This window comes from Xyrauchen texanus, chromosome 42, assembly GCF_025860055.1.
Source record: "Xyrauchen texanus isolate HMW12.3.18 chromosome 42, RBS_HiC_50CHRs, whole genome shotgun sequence".
NCBI classification, from domain to species: domain Eukaryota; kingdom Metazoa; phylum Chordata; class Actinopteri; order Cypriniformes; family Catostomidae; genus Xyrauchen; species Xyrauchen texanus.
In genome coordinates this window covers 30,662,714-30,686,133 of record NC_068317.1, presented here as the reverse complement: position 1 = coordinate 30,686,133, position 23,420 = coordinate 30,662,714, and the positions used below count along the sequence as shown (strand labels likewise).

Genomic DNA, 23,420 nt, shown 5'->3' with positions numbered 1-23,420 from the left:
TGCATTCCCGGATCTCATCCTCAAATATTGCCACCCGAATTTCACATGCCGTAATCCACCACTTAGTAATAATATTTATAATAATATTAATAATAATAAAAACTTTAATTTCACAACCGGATTGTTTTTTTTAGGTGAATTCACACAAAATATTTTCAAATATTTAAAATGAACAGCAACATTTTTCAATAACATCAAATTACACCCAATTGCGTGACGCATACAAACACTAGGTGGCGGTAAATGCACTTACAGGTTTTGCGAACCGCCGCTAATGAGAAGAAGAAGACCCGCTCAATAGAGCAAGAGCAACAACGGAACACACACACACACACACACACACACACACACACACACTCACTGTGTGACAGAACAACATACACTGTCTGATGGCGTCTGTGAGTTTATTTTGCGCTTTCAGGCGGTTTGTGAGCAGAACTGTGAAGATGAGGAGAATCCACGAGCGCTTTTGGACTCATCGAATCAGAACTTCAGTAAGATCCGAATCTGAACCGAGTCTTATTTCATGATCATATAGAGAACCGAAAGAGTTTAAACAGCATGTGTGTGTGAAGTCATGAACACGCTCAGTCACAGCAGAGGTCACTTCATTTATGTTCATCATTGATTATTGATTGTTGTTGTATTTGTATTCAGTTTTGTGTGTTTTGTGACTGTCAGGGCGGAAAAGCTTCATTGTTTTTCACGATGACTCCTCTGTCATATCTTATCTATGAGAGAATCAATAATTTCACAACAGTCTGTGCGCTTGATACAGGTAATGAATCATTCACATCTGATCACTATCATCATTGTAACGAAAGTCTCAGTGCAGCTGGTTCATTGAATTAAAACTTTTGACTCTTTGTCCAGCTGAAGATGTTTTGGAACATTCCGACTATCTGTACAGCTCTGGAGAGACACAGAAACTCCACCAACTGCTGGTACAGTATAAAGACAGGTAAAACACACCTGCGACACTAAGGTTAGGCCAAAACGCTTGAGACTGAATAAAGATGGGTGAAACATGCCTGCGACACCGTAAGTTTAGGCCAAACCGCTCGAGACGGGCAAAACACGCCTGAGACACCGTAAGGTTAGGCCAAACCGCTCGTGACGGGCAAAACACACCTGTGACACCGTAAGGTTAGGCCAAACCGCTCGTGACAGGCAAAACACGCCTGCGACACCGTAAGGTTAGGCCAAACTGCTCCATGCTACACCGTAAGGTTAGGCCAAAAGGCTCGATGCTACACCATAAGGTTAGGCCAAAACGCTTGATGCGACACCGTAAGGTTAGGCTAAAGCGCTCGATGCGACACCGTAAGGTTAGGCCAAAAGGCTCGATGCTACACCATAAGGTTAGGCCAAAACGCTCGTGACAGGCAAAACACGCCTGCGACACCGTAAGGTTAGGCCAAACCGCTTGATGCTACACCGTAAGGTTAGGCCAAACCGCTTGATGCTACACCGTAAGGTTAGGCCAAAAGGCTCGATGCTACACCATAAGGTTAGGCCAAAACGCTTGATGCGACACCGTAAGGTTAGGCTAAAGCGCTCGATGCGACACCGTAAGGTTAGGCCAAACCGCTCGAAACCCACCTGAGACGGTATAAAGACAGGTAAAACATCCAGATCACAGGAGCTTATACAAACTAACCTTGCACTGAGAATCACTTTGGATAAAAGAGTATAAATGTAAAGACAGGTAACACTCACCTGAGAATATAAGCTCAAGTTCAAACTGATCCAGACTGCCAAAGTTTCAGCAGAACACAAACAGGTTTAAACTTCAGCAGGTCTGAATTTTGGGAGTATTGGTGATGTTTTTCTCCACAGGCTGCTGGTTTGAGCGGCACCTTAATATGAATACTGAGATCAAGATCATGCTAACAGATGTTTCATGCTAACAGATGTTTCATGCTAACAGATTAGATCTTGTCATGGACAGTGTTTCCTCCCGTGTGTCCAGTGATGATGCAGAGTTTCTGTGGCGTTTGGCTCGAGCATCTCGTGATCTCTCTTTACTGTCCAGCATCACAACCGAAGACAAGAAACGACTGACATACGAGGCCTTCGACTTCGCCAAGAGAGCGCTGGAGAAAAATGAATCTTCATTTGCTGCTCACAAAGTACAGAATAACGGAGTTTGAGAGTACTGATGGAAATTAGTTTTACAGGAACTCTTGAGTTTATTATGATTTTCTCCGCAGTGGTACGCCATTTGTCTCAGTGATATTGGCGATTATGAAGGGGTCAAAGTGAAAATAGGAAATTCCTACATCATTAAAGATCATCTGCAGGTGAGATGATGAAATGTTGAATACAGAACAGCACTTAATGAATCGATGAGTGAAATATCTTTAATATCTGCAGCGAGCAATTGAATTCAATCCAAAAGATGCAACTTCTGTCCATATTCTGGGTTACTGGTGAGTCTGTTGAAACATGAGTAATAAAGAGGATTAGTGCGAGTGGATCTCTGACGTCTGTGTTCCTGCAGGTGTTTTGCTTTCGCTGAATTACCCTGGTACCAACGCAAAGTTGCAGCTGTTATTTTTGCATCACCTCCGACGGCGACTTATGAAGAGGTCAAAGAAACCAACAGATGCAGCTGCTCATAATCACTTACATATGTTTGAACCTGTAGATATTTCTGTAACCACGACAACATTTACTGCTAAAACTGTCATGAAACAATCAAATGATTGTGTGTTCTGTCTCTGTCAGGCGTTGGCATATTTCCTGAAAGCTGAAGAAGGTGCCGTGAAAAACACTTTAACTGTATTTCCATGCATGTGACAGACTGCAGCCGTAACAAACTCTCATTTCTCGTTTTAGTCGAGCCAAATTTCTACAGTAAGAACCTGCTGATGTTGGGCAAGACGTACATGATGTTGAGCGACCGCGAGCGGGCCGTGATGTGGCTCAATAAAGCGCATGATTATCCTGCAGTCACGGAAGAAGACAAACAGGTTCTGACACGCGTCATGTTTATCTGTTATATCATATTCAGAGCTGTAATATTCATTTCTGACCCAATACAGGTACATAAAGATGCTTCGGATCTTCTGAAGAAACTCAACGCATGACGACGCATTAATGCTGTTTCTCTTCACATTCTCTTTACAGATGATTTACTGTTCATCATGTTTAATTAACTATCATACTTCAAATCTAAACAAATACTTTGTGTTGAAGTGATTGTTTCAGATTTCCATATTTAATGAAAAAGCAGAATGTGATTATTGTACAAGAGGAACGACCCTCGATGAGATCAGACGAGTCCACAGATCAAACAGAGACTTTGGACCGACTGAAAGATTAAAGAGTGTTTATTGTATCCAGAGATCTTTGACCTGAAAACGACAAGAATATTTTCTCATTTCATTATTCTGGAGATCCTTGAAAGGTGAAATATTTGGTTTACTCTGGAATTAACAGTAATTATGAGTCATTGTTTTTGTGGCATTAGATAATTAATAAATCATTGTTGAAATGTTTTAGCAGTGCTTTCAGATATCTTTACATCTGTTAAATATATTATAAACTGAATATTTATTTGTGCAAATGAAATTCAGATAAACAATTGAATTGTTTAAATCTGTTTAAAATCAATAGTAGTTACAAATAATCCACACACATATAACCTTAAAATCTTCATAAAGGTCTTCAGCAGTGTCGTGTTGGAATAAATTCATTTATTTGAATATGAAAGACAGTCATGGAAACTTCAGCTGCTGCCCTTCCATATACTGATTTACACTCACAAATACTGTCGAGAGCCAATCCTGCTGAATGGTATGTGAGACAGCTGTCTGTCTGTCAGAGTCAAAGGTCACACTCTGTGCAGCCATGCAAGCGCTCAAACATAATGTCCAACGACACAAGAAGAAAATAAACCCCAAGCACCTGATCAACCTCTATAAAACTATAAAATCCTCGAATTATTTTTATTCATTTCACAAACCTGCCAAACACACAAGTGTTTATTACGATATCAGCACAAAAGTGTTTATTACGATATCAGCACACAAGCGTTTATTACGATATCAGCACGCAAGTGTTTATTACGATATCAGCACAAAAGTGTTTAATTACGATATCAGCACACAAGTGTTTATTACGATATCAGCACAAAAGTGTTTTATTACGATATCAGCACACAAGTGTTTATTACGATATCAGCACACAAGTGTTTATTACGATATCAGCACGCAAGTGTTTATTACGATATCAGCACAAAAGTGTTTAATTACAATATCAGCACACAAGTGTTTATTACGATATCAGCACAAAAGTGTTTACGATATCAGCACACAAGTGTTTATTACGATATCAGCACAAAAGTGTTTATTACGATATCAGCACACAAGCGTTTATTACGATATCAGCACAAAAGTGTTTTACGATATCAGCACAAAAGTGTTTATTACGATATCAGCACACAAGCGTTTATTACGATATCAGCACACAAGCGTTTATTACGATATCAGCACAAAAGCGTTTAATTACGATATCAGCACACAAGTGTTTATTACGATATCAGCAAAAAAGTGTTTTATTACGATATCAGCACACAAGTGTTTATTACGATATCAGCACACAAGTGTTTATTACGATATCAGCACAAAAGTGTTTTATTACGATATCAGCACAAAAGTGTTTACGATATCAGCACACAAGTGTTTATTATGATATCAGCACACAAGTGTTTATTACGATATCAGCACAAAAGTGTTTTATTACGATATCAGCACAAAAGTGTTTACGATATCAGCACAAAAGTGTTTTATTACGATATCAGCACAAAAGTGTTTATTACGATATCAGCACACAAGTGTTTATTACGATATCAGCACAAAAGTGTTTTATTACGATATCAGCACACAAGTGTTTATTACGATATCAGCACACAAATGTTTATTACGATATCAGCACAAAAGTGTTTATTACGATATCAGCACAAAAGTGTTTATTACGATATCAGCACACAAGTGTTTATTACGATATCGGCACACAAGTGTCTATTACGATATCAGCACAAAAGTGTTTAATTACGATATCAGCACAAAAGTGTTTACGTTATCAGCACAAAATTGTTTTATTACGATATCAGCACAAAAGTGTTTTATTACGATATCAACACACAAGTGTTTATTACGATATCAGCACACAAGTGTCTATTACGATATCAGCACAAAAGTGTTTTATTACGATATCAGCACACAAGTGTTTATTACGATATCAGCACAAAAGTGTTTATTACGATATCAGCACAAAAGTGTTTTATTACGATATCAGCACACAAGTGTTTATTACGATATCAGCACAAAAGTGTTTTATTACGATATCACTTGTGTGCTGACTTGATATCAGCACACAAGTGTTTAATTACGATATCACCACAAGTGTTTATTACGATATCAGCACAAAAGTGTTTATTATGATATCACCACAAGTGTTTATTACGATATCAGCACAAAAGTGTTTATTACGATATCACCACAAGTGTTTATTATGATATCACCACAAAAGTGTTTATTACGATATCACCACAAGTGTTTATTGCGATATCAGCACAAGTGTTTATTACGATATCAGCACTTGTATATTCAAGGGAAATCGTGTTATCCTAAAGATCGCTAAATGAGGTCTTGTATTAAGATTTGGTTTAAAATGACAAAATAGCTTATTTACATTATTTGTGCAAGTTTCACGGTTTATTGATCTTGGCTGGACGCCGTAAAGAGGCGAGACGTTTCACTCCTGACCGAATCCTTCCGTCTCCTCGATGGCGAACAGCAGCTTTTCTTTCAGCTGTTCGAAGCTTTTGTACGGAGGCAAATCCAGTCGGTTAAAGCTGCAACAGAAGCGTGTGCAGTCAGACGAGTGACGCTTTGTGACGTCCACTAACAAACATCATGAAACTCACCATGTGTGACTCCTGGGCAGCCACATGTCTTTGCCAACCTTCTCAATGCAGAACTTCTGCGGTCCGTTGCTTCCTGCAGGAGGAAAGATCGCACATTTCATCCACCTTCACAAACTACACACACACACACACACACACACACACACACACACGGGAAATATAATATCCAATAATGACAAAACAATTAATGCAGCAAATAAACTGGCCAAATGAGCTCAGAAACCAGTTTCCTCCTTTAGACCTTTAAAACAATTCAATTCTGTGTTAGAGTAGAAAAACACTTGAATCTAAACAGGAGAAACATTCAGATAGTTTTGAAATAAAATAAATCAACAGACCCGTGTTCTTGAGTGAACTCGATAACAAACCAGTTGAACACACTTTCTATAAAGCACATTATAAACGATTTCACTCGCTACAGGTTAGACCAGTTCTGTCTGAAACAGAATACATTTCTAGAAATACATCAATAAAAGTCAAGTGACTTAATTTGCATCTAATATTACTAACCATCGGCCCAATAACATCTCAAAAGTCCTCGTCATTAATGAAAAACGGGAACAATATCCCTTTTAATTGAAACATAATTTTTTTTTAAGCTTCCAACCAGTTAATAACCATTTTTCAAGAAACCAATGACAGAAGAATGTCTTCAGATCGCCCGCACACTCATGAGAGAGAGAGAGTGGGGGGTTCTGGGTATCTCAGCGAGTATTGACGCCGTCTATCACCGCTGGAGTCGTGACATTGAATCCACGGCATGCGTGTGGGGGCTTCACGCTATTCTCCGCGGCATCCACACACAACTCACCACACACCTCCACACGCGCCAAGTCTCCACGGTAACACACTCAAGTCACGTGATAAGATGTGCGGATTGACGGTCTCAGACACGGAGGCAACTGAGATTCGTCCTCCACCACCCGGATTGAGGCGGGTTGTATTTAAAGCTTTTTTAAGAGTGTATTTTAAAGTAACCCTTTCAAGTTAAATGTAGAAATTTGTACCCATATTTACTCTATGGACTCTTTTGGGAACAACAATACAGGCAAAGAAACTTGAATTTAAAGATGGCGCAGTGGCACTATATTAGACAACAGTAATGCCGGTGAGTAACGAATGTAATTATCACATAAAGGTCTTCAGCAGTGTTGGGAAGAACACGAGACGTGTGTTTAAATTATCATGTCCCACGTGTCACCATTTCATTCTCTTGAATGAGATAGAAATGCTGTATTATTATAAATTGTTTTAGCAATATTCTTATTTTTTTGGCATAAATAAAATGTGCAACTTGGATGTAAACTTAACAAGTGATAAGTGTGATGAGTTAAGATGAGTGTGCTCGAGGAGATTCACACCTGCCAGAACCAGATGATCAGTTTGCTGTTTACATTTACATTTATGCATTTGGCAGACGCTTTTATCCAAAGCGACTTACAGTGCACTTATTACAGGGACAATCCCCCCGGAGCAACCTGGAGTTAAGTGCCTTGCTCAAGGACCCAACAGTGGCATCTTAGTGGTGCTGGGATTTGAACCCCCGACCTTCTGGTCAGTAACCCTGAGCCTCAACCACTGAGCCACCACTGTTGCAAGTGTAGTGACGATACACGGTGTTCCTCTGCCAGTCCTGAAGATCCACTTCCTGCATTCCACACAACATCACCTGCAACACACACACACACACCACACAGGCTGCGTTCATTGTTGCCGGGGACTTTAACAAAGCCAACTTCAAAACAATCGCTCCAAAATACCACCAACACATAAAGTTCAACACACGAGGGGACCGGGTTTTAGATCATTGTTACTCTCCTTTCCGGCTACAAATCTCTCCCCCGCCCCCCATTTGGCAAATCGGACCATTCTTCCGTTCTACTTCTACCTGCTTACAGGCAGAAACTAAAACGGGAAGCACCCACCCTCAGAACGATCCAGTGCTGGTCGGACCAATCAGACTCTGCGCTACAAGACTGTTTTGATCACGCGGACTGGGAGATGTTCCGGTCCGCCTCTGATGACAACATCGAGGTTTACGCTGACAGCGTAACATGTTTCATCAGGAAGTGCGTAGAGGACGTTGTTCCGACCAAAACTCTACGGATATACCCCAACCAGAAACCATGGGTTAACGGCGATGTTTGCGCGGCACTCACTGCGCGGACCTCCGCTTTTAATTCTTCTAACACGGAGGAGCGTAAACAAGCCAGTTATGCCCTCTGTAACACCATCAGTGAAGTCAAACGCCAGTACAGGCACAAACGTGAAGGTCAGTTCAACACCACTGACTCCAGAAGTATGTGGCAGGGAATTAACACCATCACGGACTACAAACGGAATAAAAACTCTGCCGTGAACACCGCTGCATCTCTCCCGGACGAACTTAATACATTTTATGCTCGTTTTGAGGACAATAACACCACCCTCGTGGAGAGAGCACTCGCGGCTGACGCTACAGAGGTTGATTCACTCTCCGTCTCTGTTGTGGATGTAACCCGATCCTTCCGACGGGTGAACATCCGTAAAGCTGCGGGTTCAGACGGCATTCCGGGCCGCGTCATCAGAGCGTGCGCGAATCAACTGGCTGGTGTTTTTACGGACATTTTCAATCTGTCCCTCTCCCTGTCTGTAGTCCCCACATGCTTCAAAACATCAACCATTGTGCCTGTACCGAAGCAAGCCACAATCACTTGCCTAAATGACTGGCGTCCTGTTGCTCTGACCCCCATCATCAGCAAATGCTTCGAGAGGTTAATCAGAGATTACATCTGCTATGTTCTGCCCCCCTCTTTGGACCCATTGCAGTTTGCCTACCGCAACAACCGCTCCACCGATGATGCCATTGCATCTACACTACACACTGCTCTCTCCCATCTGGAAAAAAGGAACACATATGTGAGAATGCTGTTTGTAGACTACAGCTCAGCATTCAACACCATAGTGCCCTCCAAGCTTGATGAGAAACTCCAGGCTCTGGGCTTAAACAGCTCGCTGTGCAGCTGGATCCTGGACTTCCTGTCAGGCAGACGTCAGGTGGTTAGAATGGGCAGCACCACCTCCTCATCACTGACCCTCAACACTGGAGCCCCACAGGACTGTGTTCTCAGCCCCCTACTGTATTCCCTGTACACACATGACTGTGTGGCAACACATAGCTCCAATGCCATCATTAAGTTTGCTGACGATACGACGGTGGTAGGTCTGATCATTGACAATGATGAAATGGCCTACATAGAGGAGGTGCACACTCTGACACGCTGGTGTCAAGAGCACAACCTCTCCCTCAACGTCAGTAAGACCAAGGAGCTTGTGGTGGACTTCAGGAAGAAAGACGGAGAACACAGCCCCATCACCATTAATGGAGCACCGGTGGAGAGAGTCAGCAGTTTCAAGTTCCTCGGTGTCCACATCACTGAAGAACTCACATGGTCCGTCCACACTGAGGCCGTTGTGAAGAAGGCTCACCAGCGCCTCTTCTTCCTGAGACGGCTGAGGAAGTTTGGAATGAACCACCACATCCTCACACGGTTCTACACCAGCACTGTAGAGAGCATCCTGACTGGCTGCATCACCGCCTGGTACGGCAATAGCACCGCCCACAACTGCAAAGCCCTGCAAAGGGTGGTGCGAACTGCCAGAAACATCATCGGAGGTGAGCTTCCCTCCCTCCAGGACATATACACTAGGCGGTGTGTGAAAAAAGCTCGGAGGATCATCAGAGACTCCAACCACCCGAGTCATGGTCTGTTCTCACTGCTACCATCAGGCAGGCGGTATCGCAGCATCAGGACCCGCACCAGCCGACTACATGACAACTTCTTCCCCCAAGCAATCAGACTGTTGAACACTTGATCTATCAGGATCAATAATCAGCACTGCACTTTATTCAGCTATAATCTCACACTGGACTGTCAACATATTCTCCTCAATATACTACTTCATATACATATATATATATTTAATATACTCCTTACTTATTGTATTGTATATTGTGTATTCTATATTGTGTGTATTGTATATAATTATCATGTTGTGTAAGTATGTGTACATTTGATATGTAAATTGTGTTGTGTAAGTATGTTGTTTATTGTAATTGGTATATGTCTCGTCACTGTCATGACTGCTATGTTGCTCGGAACTCCACACAAGAATTTCACCTACTGTTGCACTTGTGTACATGGTAGTGTGACAATAAAGTGATTTGATTGATTTGATTTGATTGATTTGAAATCTAGAGCATGCCATAATTTCTTTTCTCCCCAATGTGTAACGCCCAGTTCCCAATGCGCTCCAAGTCCTCGTGTTGGCGTAGTGACTCGCCTCAATCCGGGTGGCGGAGGACGAATCTCAGTTGCCTCCGCGTCTGAGACCATCAATCCGCGCATCTTATCACGTGACTTGTTGAGCGCGTTACCGTGGAGACGTAGCGCATGTGGAGGCTTCATGATATTCTCTGCGGCATCCACGCACAACTCACCACACGCCCCACCGACAGCGAGAACCACATTATAGTGACCACGAGGAGGTTACCCCATGTGACTCTACCCTCCCTAGCAACCGGGCCAATTTGGTTGCTAAGGAGACCTGACTGGAGTCACTCACCACACGCCCCACTGAGAGCGAGAACCACATTATAGTGACCACAAGGAGGTTACCCCATGTGACTCTACCCTCCCTAGCAACCGGGCCAATTTGGTTGCTAAGGAGACCTGACTGGAGTCACTCACCACACGCCCCACCGAGAGCGAGAACCACATTATAGTGACCACGAGGAGGTTACCCCATGTGACTCTACCATTCCTAGCAACCGGGCCAATTTGGTTGCTAAGGAAACCTGACTGGAGTCACTCACCACACGCCCCACCGAGAGCGAGAACCACATTATAGCGACCACGAGGAGGTTACCCCATGTGACACGGAGACCTGGCTGGAGTCACTCAAGGAGACCTGGCTGGAGTCACTCAGCACGCCCTGGATTCGAACTTGTGACAGGACAAAACTAGCCAACTCCCTTTATACTTAACAAAACTATTTACAGTGAACGTGCCACTGTGACATGCGTTCAGTTGAGTCTCTAATTGCCTGATGCATATAACACACATTCGGAGAACACTTTCTCGATCCGTGCAGCTCAGATCTTCTGTGAGTACAATCCCAATTCCCAATTCAAAGTTGGGACAGTATGAAAAATTCTTATAAAAACAAAAATGTGTGATTTGTAAATTATAAATCACCCTTTGCTATATAGAAAGCTCTACAACTAATGTAATGATGTTTTACCCTGTGAATTTAATTATTTTATTTTATTAAATGTGCAGTCATTTCAAATCAGATGATTGCAACACGCTCCAAAACAGTTGAGACAGTCGAGTGTTTTCTACAGTGTAGCATCACCGTTTCTTCCAATAATACTGAAGACAAGTTTGTGAAGTTTAGAAAGTGGAATTTACCCTCATTCATCCATTATATACAGTTGAACAGACATTTACATTCACTTTGGTTGAAGTCATTAAAGCTCATTTTTTAACTGTTCCACAGATTTAATATTAGCAAACTATAGATTTGGCGAGTCGTTCGGGACATCTACTTTGTGCTTGACACAAGTCATTTCTCCAACTATTGTTTACAGACCGATTGTTTCACTTTTAATTGACTATAATCACAATTCCAGTGGGTCAGAAGTTACATACACCAAGTTAACTGTGTCTTTAATCAGATTGTCTAAAGGCTTGACATACATTTCTGGAATTTTCCAATTAGCTTCTGATAGGAGGTGTACCTGTGGATGTATTTTAAGGTCTTCAAACTCAGCGACTCTTTGCTTGACATCATGGGAAAATCTAAATTATTCAGGCAAGACCTCAGAAAGAATTGTGGACCTCCACAAGTCTGGTTCATCCTTGGGAGCAATTCCCAAACACCTGAAGGTGCCACGTTCATCTGTACAAACAATAGTACACAAGTATAAACACCATGTGACCACACAGTCATCACACCGCTCAGGAAGGAGACGCATTCTGTCTCCTAGAGATGAACGTAGTTTGTGTGAAAAGTGTAAATCAATCCCAGAACAACAGCAAAGGAGCTTGTGAAGATGCTGGAGGAAACAGGTGGACGAGTATCTAGATCCACAGCAAAACCAGTCCTATATGGACATCACCTGAAAGGTGCTCAGCAAGGAAGAAGCCGCTGCTCCAAAACCACCATTAAAGAGCCAGAATACAGTTTATAAGTGCACAAGGGGACAAAGATCTGACTTTAGGAGAAATGTGCTCTGATCTGATGAAACAAATATTGAACTGTTTGGCCATAATGACCATCGTTATGTTTGGCGGGAAAAGGCTGAAGAACAGCATCCCAACCGTGAAGCATGGGGGTGCAGCATCATGTTGTGGGGGTGCTGCAAGAGGGACGGGTGCACTTCACTAAATACAGTGAGGAAAATAAGTATTTGAACACCCTGCTATTTTGCAAGTTCTCCCACTTAGAAATCATGGAGGGGTCTGACATTGTCATCGTAGGTGCATGTCCACTGTGAGAGACATAATCTAAAAAAAAATATCCAGAAATCACAATGTATGATTTTTTAACCATTTATTTGTATGATACAGCTGCAAATAAGTATTTGAACACCTGTCTATCAGCTAGAATTCTGACCCTCAAAGAACTGTTAGTCTGCCTTTAAAATGTCCACCTCCACTCCATTTATTATCCTAAATTAGATGCACCTGTTTGAGGTCGTTAGCTGCATAAAGACACTTGTCCACCCCATACAATCAGTAAGAATCCAACTACTAACATGGCCAAGACCAAAGAGCTGTCCAAAGACACTAGAGACAAAATTGTACACCTCCACAAGGCTGGAAAGGGCTACAGGGAAATCGCCAAGCAGCTTGGTGAAAAAAGGTCCACTGTTGGAGCAATCATTAGAAAATGGAAGAAGCTAAACATGACTGTCAATCTCCCTCGGACTGGGGCTCCATGCAAGATCTCACCTCGTGGGGTCTCAATGATCCTAAGAAAGGTGAAAAATCAGCCCAGAACTACACGGGAGGAGCTGGTCAATGACCTGAAAAGAGCTGGGACCACCGTTTCCAAGGTTACTGTTGGTAATACACTAAGACGCCACGGTTTGAAATCATGCATGGCACGGAAGGTTCCCCTGCTTAAACCAGCACATGTCAAGGCCCGTCTTAAGTTTGCCAATGACCATTTGGATGATCCAGAGGAGTCATGGGAGAAAGTCATGTGGTCAGATGAGACCTTTTGGTCATAATTCCACTAACCGTGTTTGGAGGAAGAAGAATGATGAGTACCATCCCAAGAACACCATCCCTACTGTGAAGCATGGGGGTGGTAGCATCATGCTTTGGGGGTGTTTTTCTGCACATGGGACAGGGCTGACTGCACTGTATTAAGGAGAGGATGACTGGGGCCATGTATTGCGAGATTTTGGGGAACAACCTCCTTCCCTCAGTTAGAGCATTGAAGATGGGTCGAGGCTGGGGCTTCCAACATGACAATGACCCGAAGCACACAGCCAGGATAACCAAGGAGTGGCTCTGTAAGAAGCATATCAAGGTTCTGACGTGGCCTAGCCAGTCTCCAGACCTAAACCCAATAGAGAATCTTTGGAGGGAGCTCAAACTCCGTGTTTCTCAGCAACAGCCCAGAAACCTGACTGATCTAGAGAAGATCTGTGTGGAGGAGTGGGCCAAAATCCCTCCTGCAGTGTGTGCAAACCTGGTGAAAAACTACAGGAAACGTTTAATTGCAAACAAAGGCTACTGTACCAAATATTAACATTGATTTTCTCAGGTGTTCAAATACTTATTTGCAGCTGTATCATACAAATAAATAGTTAAAAAATCATACATTGTGATTTCTGGATTTTTTTTTTAGATTATGTCTCTCACAGTGGACATGCACCTATGATGACAATTTCAGACCCCTCCATGATTTCTAAGTGGGAGAACTTGCAAAATAGCAGGGTGTTCAAATACTTATTTTCCTCACTGTAGATGATGACATCATGAGGAAGGAACATTATGTGGATATATTGAAGCAAAATCTCAAGACCTCAGACAGGAAGTTAAAGCTCATCACAAATGGGTCTTCCAAATGGACCCCAAGCACACCTCCAGAGTTGTGGCACAATAAGGACAATAAAGTCGAGATATTGGAGTGGCATCACAAAGTCCTGACCTCAATCCGAGGCCCACAATCCTGACTCAGTTACATCAGTTCTGTCTGGAGGAATGTGACAAAATTCCAGCAGCTTATTGTGAGAAGCTTGTGGAACATTTGTCCCAAATTAAACAATTTAAATCAATGATACCAAATACTGACAAAGTGTGTGTAAACTTCTGACCCACTGGGAATGTGATGAGCGAAATAAAAGCTGAAATAAATAATTATCTCGACTATTATTCTGACATTTCACATTCTTAAAATAAAGTATTGATCTAAACTGACCTCAGACAGGAAATGTTTTCTACCATTAAATGTCAGGAAGTGTGAAAAACAGTTTAAATGTATTTGGATAATGTGTGTGTAAACTTCTGACTTCAACTGTATATATATAAATACATTCCTAGCCACTCTTTCCCATAGAATAAGTGTGAATGAGGACTGTGGCTGTATATATATATACAGGTCCTTCTCCAAAAATTAGCATATTGTGATAAAGTTCATTATTTTCCATAATGTAATGATAAAAATTTAACTTTCATATATTTTAGATTCATTGCACACCAACTGAAATATTTCAGGTCTTTTATTGTTTTAATACTGATGATTTTGGCATACAGCTCATGAAAACCCAAAATTCTCAAAAAATTAGCATATTTCATCCGACCAATAAAAGAAGTGTTTTTAATACAAAAAAAGTCAACCTTCAAATAATTATGTTCAGTTATGCACTCAATACTTGGTCGGGAATCCTTTTGCAGAAATGACTGCTTCAATGCGGCGTGGCATGGAGGCAATCAGCCTGTGGCACTGCTGAGGTGTTATGGAGGCCCAGGATGCTTCGATAGCGGCCTTAAGCTCATCCAGAGTGTTGGGTCTTGCGTCTCTCAACTTTCTCTTCACAATATCCCACAGATTCTCTATGGGGTTCAGGTCAGGAGAGTTGGCAGGCCAATTGAGCACAGTAATACCCTGGTCAGTAAACCATTTACCAGTGGTTTTGGCACTGGGAGCAGGTGCCAGGTCGTGCTGAAAAATGAAATCTTCATCTCCATAAAGCTTTTCAGCAGATGGAAGCATGAAGTGCTCCAAAATCTCCTGATAGCTAGCTGCATTGACCCTGCCCTTGATAAAACACAGTGGACCAACACCAGCAGCTGACATGGCACCCCAGACCATCACTGACTGTGGGTACTTGACACTGGACTTCAGGCATTTTGGCATTTCCTTCTCCCCAGTCTTCCTCCAGACTCTGGCACCTTGATTTCCGAATGACATGCTAAATTTGCTTTCATCCGAAAAAAGTACTTTGGACCACTGAGCAACAGTCCAGTGCTGCTTCTCTGTAGCCCATTTCCTGCACACGCCTGTGCATGGTGGCTCTGGATGTTTCTACTCCAGGCTCAGTCCACTGCTTCCGCAGGTCCCCCAAGGTCTGGAATCGGTCCTTCTCCACAATCTTCCTCAGGGTCCGGTCACCTCTTCTCGTTGTGCAGCGTTTTTTGCCACACTTTTTCCTTCCCACAGACTTCCCACTGAGGTGCCTTGATACAGCACTCTGGGAACAGCCTATTTATTCAGAAATTTCTTTCTGTGTCTTACCCTCTTGCTTGAGGGTGTCAATGATGGCCTTCTGGACAGCAGTCAGGTCGGCAGTCTTACCCATGATTGCGGTTTTGAGTAATGAAACAGGCTGAGAGTTTTTAAAAGCCTCAGGAATCTTTTGCAGGTGTTTAGAGTTAATTAGTTGATTCAGATGATTAGGTTAATAGCTCGTTTAGAGACCCTTTTCATGATATGCTAATTTTTTGAGATAGGAATTTTGGGTTTTCATGAGCTGTATGCCAAAATCATCAGTATTAAAACAATAAAAGACCTGAAATATTTCAGTTGGTGTGCAATGAATCTAAAATATATGAAAGTTTAATTTTTATCATTACATTATGGAAAATAATGAACTTTATCACAATATACTAATTATTTGAGAATGACCTGTATAAAATATATATATAAAGGTATCATAAAAGTGTTGTCTCTCTGAAGTTGCTATGTACATTAGATGTGTGTGAGAAACAACACAAATGATGATAAACATCCGCTCCAGCTCTCCTTGACATGTTCATGAACACGTCGCCCTTTTGAGTCAGTTACTTACCAAAAATAGATTCATCCAGGTCACAAGTTGCAGTCAACAGTTCACTGGAGTGAAAGATTTTCAGTGAATATCATTCAATAAATATTCATGCTGAGAGACTCCAGTCAGGTCTCCTTAGCAACCAAATTGGCCCGGTTGCTAGGGAGGGTAGTCACATGGGGTAACCTCCTCGTGGTCACTATAATGTGGTTCTTGCTCTCGGTGGGGCGTGTGGCGAGTTGTGTTTGGATGCTGCAGAGAACATCGTGAGGCCTCCACACACGCGACGTCTCCACGGTAACGCGCTCAACAAGTCACGTGATAAAATGCGCGGATTGACGGTCTCAGACGCGGAGGCAACTGAGATTCGTCCTCCGCCACCCGGATTGAGGCGAGTCACTACGCCACCACGAGGACTCAGAGCGCATTGGGAATTGGCCGTTACACATAGGGAGAAAAATAAATAAATAAATTATAATAATAATCTGCCTATTCCTCACACAAAGCTGCTTTATGAAAGATTTGAAATGTAGAGAACAAGACAGACAGTAATGTACAATATGAACTTGTGAATTATACAAAATACAAACTAATGCACAGATTTACCCGACACACAAGAGCCTTTTTATTAAATAAAACATATCTAATGAGCATAACATTGGGAATCCTTACACTGAAAATATGTATAATTAATCTATGATTTTCTGAACATAACCATTTTTGCATAATGTGAGTTTGTATAATAATCAGTTTTAGCATGTTTCAACTAAAAACTGAAGAATTAGAAAAGAAAGCGATACGAGCTGAAAACCAGAGAAAGAAAATATATGACACCTTTAAAACACATTTCTGTCACTCCTAACATCTTATAAATACAAACTTCAGTGAGGATGCATCAAATCATGTGACAGAGTTTAATAGAGAAGACGAATATAAAGTCTACATTATAGTTACTGGTGAACAACGCTATGATCATTTGGATTAATAAAACTTTGTCGTTCACAAATCATCTGAAGAGACCATTTGAACCATCCAAAGCTAAATTTAATATGCCAGTCAAATAAATACATAAAATGCTGCCGAGGGAAAAGCCGCACGGCACCGTGTCATGGGCTGAAATGATCATTGTGTTTGTGGAAAGGCACGCTGCTTTACAGGAAACCTTCATCAAGTAGTGCAGACACATCTGTCCCATAATCCCTCTGGACCTTAAAGTGCATCATGTGACCTGGTACAGCTAACCCGTGTTTAACATTAACACACACAAGTAAATATGGCTTGTAGTGATGCAGGACACTGAAGTGAAAACTAACAGCACTTCATCCCACAGAAGCGCTGCATGATTGTGTCAATTATTAAATTTCACCCAAATATTTCAGGCCAAGACTGAAGAACAAATCGGAGCAGTTCATATGAAGCTAAACGTCACTGAAGTCCGTATTACAGAATAAAGTCACGAGCATCTTCTGAGATCACATGAAACAACTCTTGAAGAAACCAGAATCAGAGATGAACCTGATAAACAGCAGCTCATGTCACTTAAACCTCAATTTCACCAGATTCACCAGAATGATGTCAAATAAACGTGACCCAGAGAACAGAGATGTCCTTGTTCCCTCTGGTTTCAGTGTCGCTGGACTGTCAGAGGAACACAAGTAGTTCAGTGAGTCGTGCGTTTGTGTCTTTGGCTGAGATTAAACACGAGTCATTCCTCTCGAGCGGAGCAAACACGTCTCATCACGTGACGGGAGCTTCAGTCTGTCCACAGACACAGAGAGGAGAGACTGACTTCCTGTCAGTCAGTGTTCCAGATGCGTGACCTGAATAACTGGAGAAGCACTGCTGACGACCGGACCGCACCAACACACCGAACCCTGACCCGACTGAACCGCACAACTACAAACACACACAGAACAGTGTATTTACATTAGCACAACATTCTCATGAAGGTACATGTGAGTGTGTGTGTGTGTGTGTGTGTGTGTGTGTGTGTCACATGGAATACTCTAACCCAGTTGGATGGTACATTTTGATGTTATTTATCTGCTAAAAGTGAGTTTTGACACAAACTCACTCAGTTTCATGTGACAGCTCCTGATCGGCTTCAATGGCAGAAGACTCGACGTCCACACTGCTCTCCGTGCTGTCCACACCGGACACACAACACGGACTGTCTGGAGTGACCACATCTCCACTGAACACACAAACACACACAGTAAGTGTCTGAGAGGGATGTGTCTGTATACTCATAAATGCAGTGATGATGAGATGTGGGGCAAATGTTTTGGATTTACTTGTTTCTTCTTTCAAGTGCTTGAATGTGAAGCTGTTTCTCCTGCAGCGTTTTCTTTAAGCAGCTGATCTCTCTCTGTTTCTCGAGAAGTTCCTTCTGAAGCCTGTAGTTACACTCCTCTAGTGTCTCACAGAACGCCTGACAGACACACACACACACACACACACACACACACACACACACACACTTAAACTGTGAATGATGAACTCATCCAAATCAGAATGAGCTTTATGAGCAGGTATGCGAACACATACAAGACATTTGTCTTTTGGTGACAGGAGCTTCTAGTGCACAACAATACAATACAGCAACATTGATAAATGATGAATTAATGATGAATTAATGATGAATTCAACTGCTAACAGGACATTTCATTAGCATTAATTGAAGGAATATTCTGGGTTCAATACAAGTTCAGCTGTCGACAGCATTTGTGTCAAATTTATTTTGACTCGTTCCTCCTTTTCTTTAAAGGTGTGTTCCAGTGAGACACTTCCAATGCAAGTCAATGGGGTTTAATCTGTAAACATTAAAATACTCACTGACACATAAACAATATGTGTGTTAGTTGCCATGACGATGTAATGGTGTAAACCTTAAAACGACCATAAAAATTACAATTTTAAACTTTTTACAGCTCAAATAATACAAACGTTTTAACAGAAGAATTAATGCAAGTTCTTTTCTTAAATTATAAACTTCACTGACCCCATTGACTTCCATTGGAAGTGTCTCACTGGAACACACATTTGTGCTTTTTTAAAGAAAATATTTTTTGTGGGTTAGGCACAACATACACAAACACATGCTGTTGATTGAGCTGAACAAGTCATTTTCCTTTAACGCTGTCTGAACGTTAACCACGTTACATTTTCACTACTAACACTAGTGAAGTTCCAACTCCGACTAGGAGTACAGATACTGCCTTTTCAGTACTCGCTGATACAATGTGTGTTTTCTTTCTCTAATACTGTGATGTTTGATATGTTTCAGCAACTGTTACTCAAAACACAAACAAATTTCACAGGAAGAAATGCAAATAAAAATAATCACCAGAAACGAAACCAAGAGAGCTGGTAATGACACTAGGACATATTGCAATTCCAATGTATTCATTGAATGTTTCAGATGGTATTGATTTGAGGTATTTCACGAGTAAGAGTACAAGTATGTATAGGGATATCCCTGTACTACCCTTAATTCAGCTCTAATTCTGCCTTCAGATGGACTACAGTCATTGGCTAGGGTTACAATCATGTGACCCACTCACCCGACTCTCCTCCAGACTGTCAAACGGGCCGGGCGGATCGTCCAGGCACAAGAACTCCCGAACTGCCACACTGAGAACAAACATTCAGTCCGTCACACACCGACTCAGACCAGATAAATCAGATATAAAAGACAAAAGCAGCATTCAGGAGTTCCCAGTCGCTCACCAGTTGGCGATGTCTTTATGGGCCACGAGATTCTGGAGGAACACCTGCAGGCCGAGCTGTCTGTCCTCCAGGAAATCCGTCTCATAGTTGTCTTTAAACCAGCGCTTTGGAGGAAGAGACAGCCGGAATCCAGGAAACATCTCCTTCAGCTAAACGCACAGAGACACAACAAACATCCTCAGAACACACGAGACAGAATCACAAGATCTTTAGGACTGATGGAGGAACTACATTTCTGACCTTGTCATTGAGTCTTGAGAAGTCTGTATAGCGTCTGAACACGACCCAACTCTCGTCTGGAGTCTTCTTCACCAGAACTTTATAAACCTGCAGGACAGAAACCACACAAACCTCAGATCCAAACCCCAGATCCAGAGACTTCTGACGTGTACACGTAACATTTGAGCAGTAGGTTTGAGCTACACTCCTGTGTCTCTTTCTCAACATAGATCAGAAAAACTCCCGAAAACATCTTGACTCATGAGTCAATCCAAACCTGACCAATGAGAACCCAGACAGGGCACTGGTGGTCCAGACTCACATGGTGCCTCATCGACTGACGTCACCAACTGTGAATTAAACACAGAGGTCCTGGTGATTGCTGAAGGACTCACTGTGAATTTGGCCCGTTCCTCCATCACCTCGTACCCCAGCAAGGTTGGTGTGATGGGCCGCTCCTCCCAGCTCAGGCCCGGGGTCTCTGGAGGGCTGTTCGGATGCGGGTAACTGGAATATTCCACCGAGCGCTCGGTGCCGTTGAGTCTGGCGCGGGTGACGGGACTCTGACACGGCAGGGCGGCTCTCTTACTGTTCGCCTGCGGAGCTCTGTCTATGGGCACCGGCACAGGAACAAACGGTGTGGCCATCACTCCACGCAAACACACACAAACTGACTGACTGACTGACTGAAGAGAGAAGTGAGAGTTTATCAGATCAACACTGAAGTTTATTTAACTACAGGCGTCATTGGTGCTACAAACAGTGACGATTCTCATTGAAATATCATAATTCAGAAACAAACAAATCAAATTCATAACAATAACCCGTCAGTCTGATTAAAATGTCATATTTACAATAGTCTGTCTTTATATTACATTTCGTATTATTATAAATGAACGTTTTCATACTTACTGAATGTTTTGATCGCTGTTATTCCTCCATCCGCCCGTCTGACGCTCGGCCGGAAACACGTCATCACGCCATTGCGGAAATGACGCGTAACGTACTACTGCAAATTAAATAATAATAAAGTAGAAATGTAAAGATGTAAAGATGTTCGACTCATCGCGGTTACTGGTTGAAATAACGCAAAACTCTTGAAATCCAGTAAAGACTCATTAGCAGCATCTAGTTCATTTAAATTATAAATATGGTAATTTTCGGATCATTTGAGTAGTAAAACTATTTAATGATTTGATTAAAGTTATTTAGGCTAACTTTATATTCCTCTGTTATATAGAATAGCAATCTGATTGTTAACAGCAGATATAATGACGGTTCTGGCCTCTCAGAAGAGAGTTTTGTGTTTATGTTTTTATGTCTTATACATATCGAGATGTTTGGGGGAAATGAAAGTGAATGATGATGATGAGGAAAGGGTCTCCTTTTGTAGTCCACAAAAGAAAGAAAGACCAGTGCAGCTGTTTTAAATGGCTTGGAACAACATTAATAATAATTCATGAATAGTAATTAAATAATGATAACTTTTGGGGGTTGAACTATTCGTTAAGGGCTTTTGTGTTGCTTCTCAACAAAAGTTAATGTTTTCTAGGTGAATATTTTAATAATTTGATTTGGCTGAAGTACAGTGGCAATATAAAACCTAATTATTTGAGTATGCAAACATGTTTTCTTTACGACATCATACAGTATAAAGGAGTCTTTATACATTAAAATATATAGCTTTATATTATAGAAAAGGGGTCCTCGCAAAGGGATTATGATATTTCCCTGCTCCCTTTTCATCTGGCAATTTGTACAAATATAATATGCTAAACATCAAATTATCTACTGAAACATACACCGATGCAAAACACGGGAGACCGGTAAATGAAAACAGGCTTCCATTATGAGTCGTGGAAAGAGCGAAGTCTCATAAACCCTTGGTCAAGATTAAAATCAAAGAATTCAATTCAGCAATAAGATCTGACAACAATGGCATCATAAATTGTGTTTCTCCGATCACTCTAACAAACGATTGACAGGTGATGTCTGTATCTTAAAGCTGATTGGCTCTTTTACCAGTAGGGCGGGATTTCCTTTTCTACATCCACCATATTGGACGTTACAGTTTCTGCCATTAATTGTGATGCAAGTGCTCTGTCTCTGCTAAACAGTCTCTGGCTTTACTCACTGTGAAGGGAGCGTGACACTACTGTATGAATGCACCCTTCGCTTTCAGTCTTGTGGAACGACCCTTCGTAAATCATTATTTTGCCGACGAATTCCAGTGATTGATGATTTGACTGAGGGCTTGTAATATATCACACCTCATGTTCACTGTGTGAAGATGTGTTTGTAATTGAGAACTCGACATTGAGGAAGTTTAGGGCACTTTAGTAAATGATTTACATGTTGAACATGTCCCCCAACAGAAAACACAGCCAGCAATAGACTCAAATGCAGTGACATTGTATTTGCTTTGTATATTTAACTCAATTTACTCGTTTAAACAAATACTTTTTTGACAATTAAATGTTCTCGTTTATCTCAGTGGATCGGAGTAAACGCTATCTTACAATATATTTGTGTTGTTTATGTATTTTAAATGTGAAATGTTATTCGCCATTCTTAAGAGCATTAGCTGTATTTCGTTTCTGTTGTTTTGAATGTTATAATGATACAGTATAGCTGTCAGACGTCCTCAATGTGCAGTGAAATAGTTATTCATTGGTAATCTTCTTCTGTCTGATCACTGTTGTACTGCAGACTCGTCACATGTTGTGTCATCACTCAGTCGTGTAGTTCTCACTCTCTGAAAGGAACATTACTGACGAGGACTTTCAGCTGCTGTTAGTTTGTGCTTTTATTCTTCAGTAGCTGTAAAAGACAGATGAAAGACTTCTGTTAGTGTTTATATTCTCTCTGAAACTTCAGTTCTGCTCTTATATCAGTATAGAACAGATCTGTATTTGTACATACGTGGATATACATTTATATTTGTCTTATTGTGTTCTACTTATAATTTCTATTTGATTTTTATATTTATTGTATTTTTGTATATCTCTGTGTAATCATACTTGGCATTAAATCTGATTCTCTCTTGAAATCCAGGAGAGGAAAATCTGCTGTAAGACCACGAGACACGAATGTTTCCAAAGAGACGTGGAGACACTCCTGGATCAGAGAAGGTCCATATTTACCTTCTGTACTGAGATTAGACATTAAACTTCAATGTGCTGAAAATATATTTCAGAAAGCGTTTGGTTT

The 23,420-nt window shown here is 41.5% G+C and overlaps 2 protein-coding genes across 2 annotated transcripts; one reads left to right on the top strand and one right to left on the bottom strand.

Moving 5' to 3' along the window:
• Nucleotides 1-287: 287 nt before the first annotated feature.
• LOC127635188 (regulator of microtubule dynamics protein 1-like) lies at nt 288-3,691 on the top strand. The gene is made up of 10 exons (XM_052115054.1): nt 288-494; nt 682-778; nt 874-961; nt 1,973-2,132; nt 2,214-2,303; nt 2,377-2,432; nt 2,504-2,591; nt 2,731-2,761; nt 2,842-2,975; nt 3,048-3,691. Exons 1-10 carry the CDS (start codon nt 390-392, stop codon nt 3,090-3,092), a joined length of 894 nt encoding a protein of 297 aa, XP_051971014.1. The 5' UTR covers nt 288-389; the 3' UTR covers nt 3,093-3,691.
• A 13,180-nt stretch (nt 3,692-16,871) lies between these two features.
• LOC127635187 (sorting nexin-16-like) lies at nt 16,872-21,184 on the bottom strand. Its single transcript, XM_052115053.1, has 8 exons — nt 21,123-21,184; nt 20,606-20,896; nt 20,232-20,318; nt 19,992-20,140; nt 19,826-19,895; nt 18,557-18,693; nt 18,337-18,456; nt 16,872-18,158 (listed from the first exon to the last, which is right to left on the bottom strand). The coding sequence occupies exons 2-8, from the start codon at nt 20,855-20,857 to the stop codon at nt 18,062-18,064; spliced, it is 912 nt and encodes a 303-aa protein (XP_051971013.1). The 5' UTR covers nt 20,858-20,896; nt 21,123-21,184; the 3' UTR covers nt 16,872-18,061.
• Nucleotides 21,185-23,420: the final 2,236 nt, after the last annotated feature.

Bases quoted from the DNA above. Each gene is read 5' to 3' on its own strand.
- LOC127635188 (XM_052115054.1), top strand. From the start codon at position 390: ATGGCGTCTGTGAGTTTATTTTGCGCTTTCAGGCGGTTTGTGAGCAGA. The intron at 779-873 runs GTAATGAATCAT...CTCTTTGTCCAG, and splicing joins AGTCTGTGCGCTTGATACAG to CTGAAGATGTTTTGGAACAT. The intron at 2,133-2,213 runs GTACAGAATAAC...TTTTCTCCGCAG, and splicing joins CTTCATTTGCTGCTCACAAA to TGGTACGCCATTTGTCTCAG.
- LOC127635187 (XM_052115053.1), bottom strand. From the start codon at position 20,857: ATGGCCACACCGTTTGTTCCTGTGCCGGTGCCCATAGACAGAGCTCCG. The intron at 19,896-19,991 runs GTGAGCGACTGG...GTTTGTTCTCAG, and splicing joins CATAAAGACATCGCCAACTG to TGTGGCAGTTCGGGAGTTCT. The intron at 18,694-19,825 runs GTGAGTGGGTCA...TGTGTCTGTCAG, and splicing joins ACAGTCTGGAGGAGAGTCGG to GCGTTCTGTGAGACACTAGA.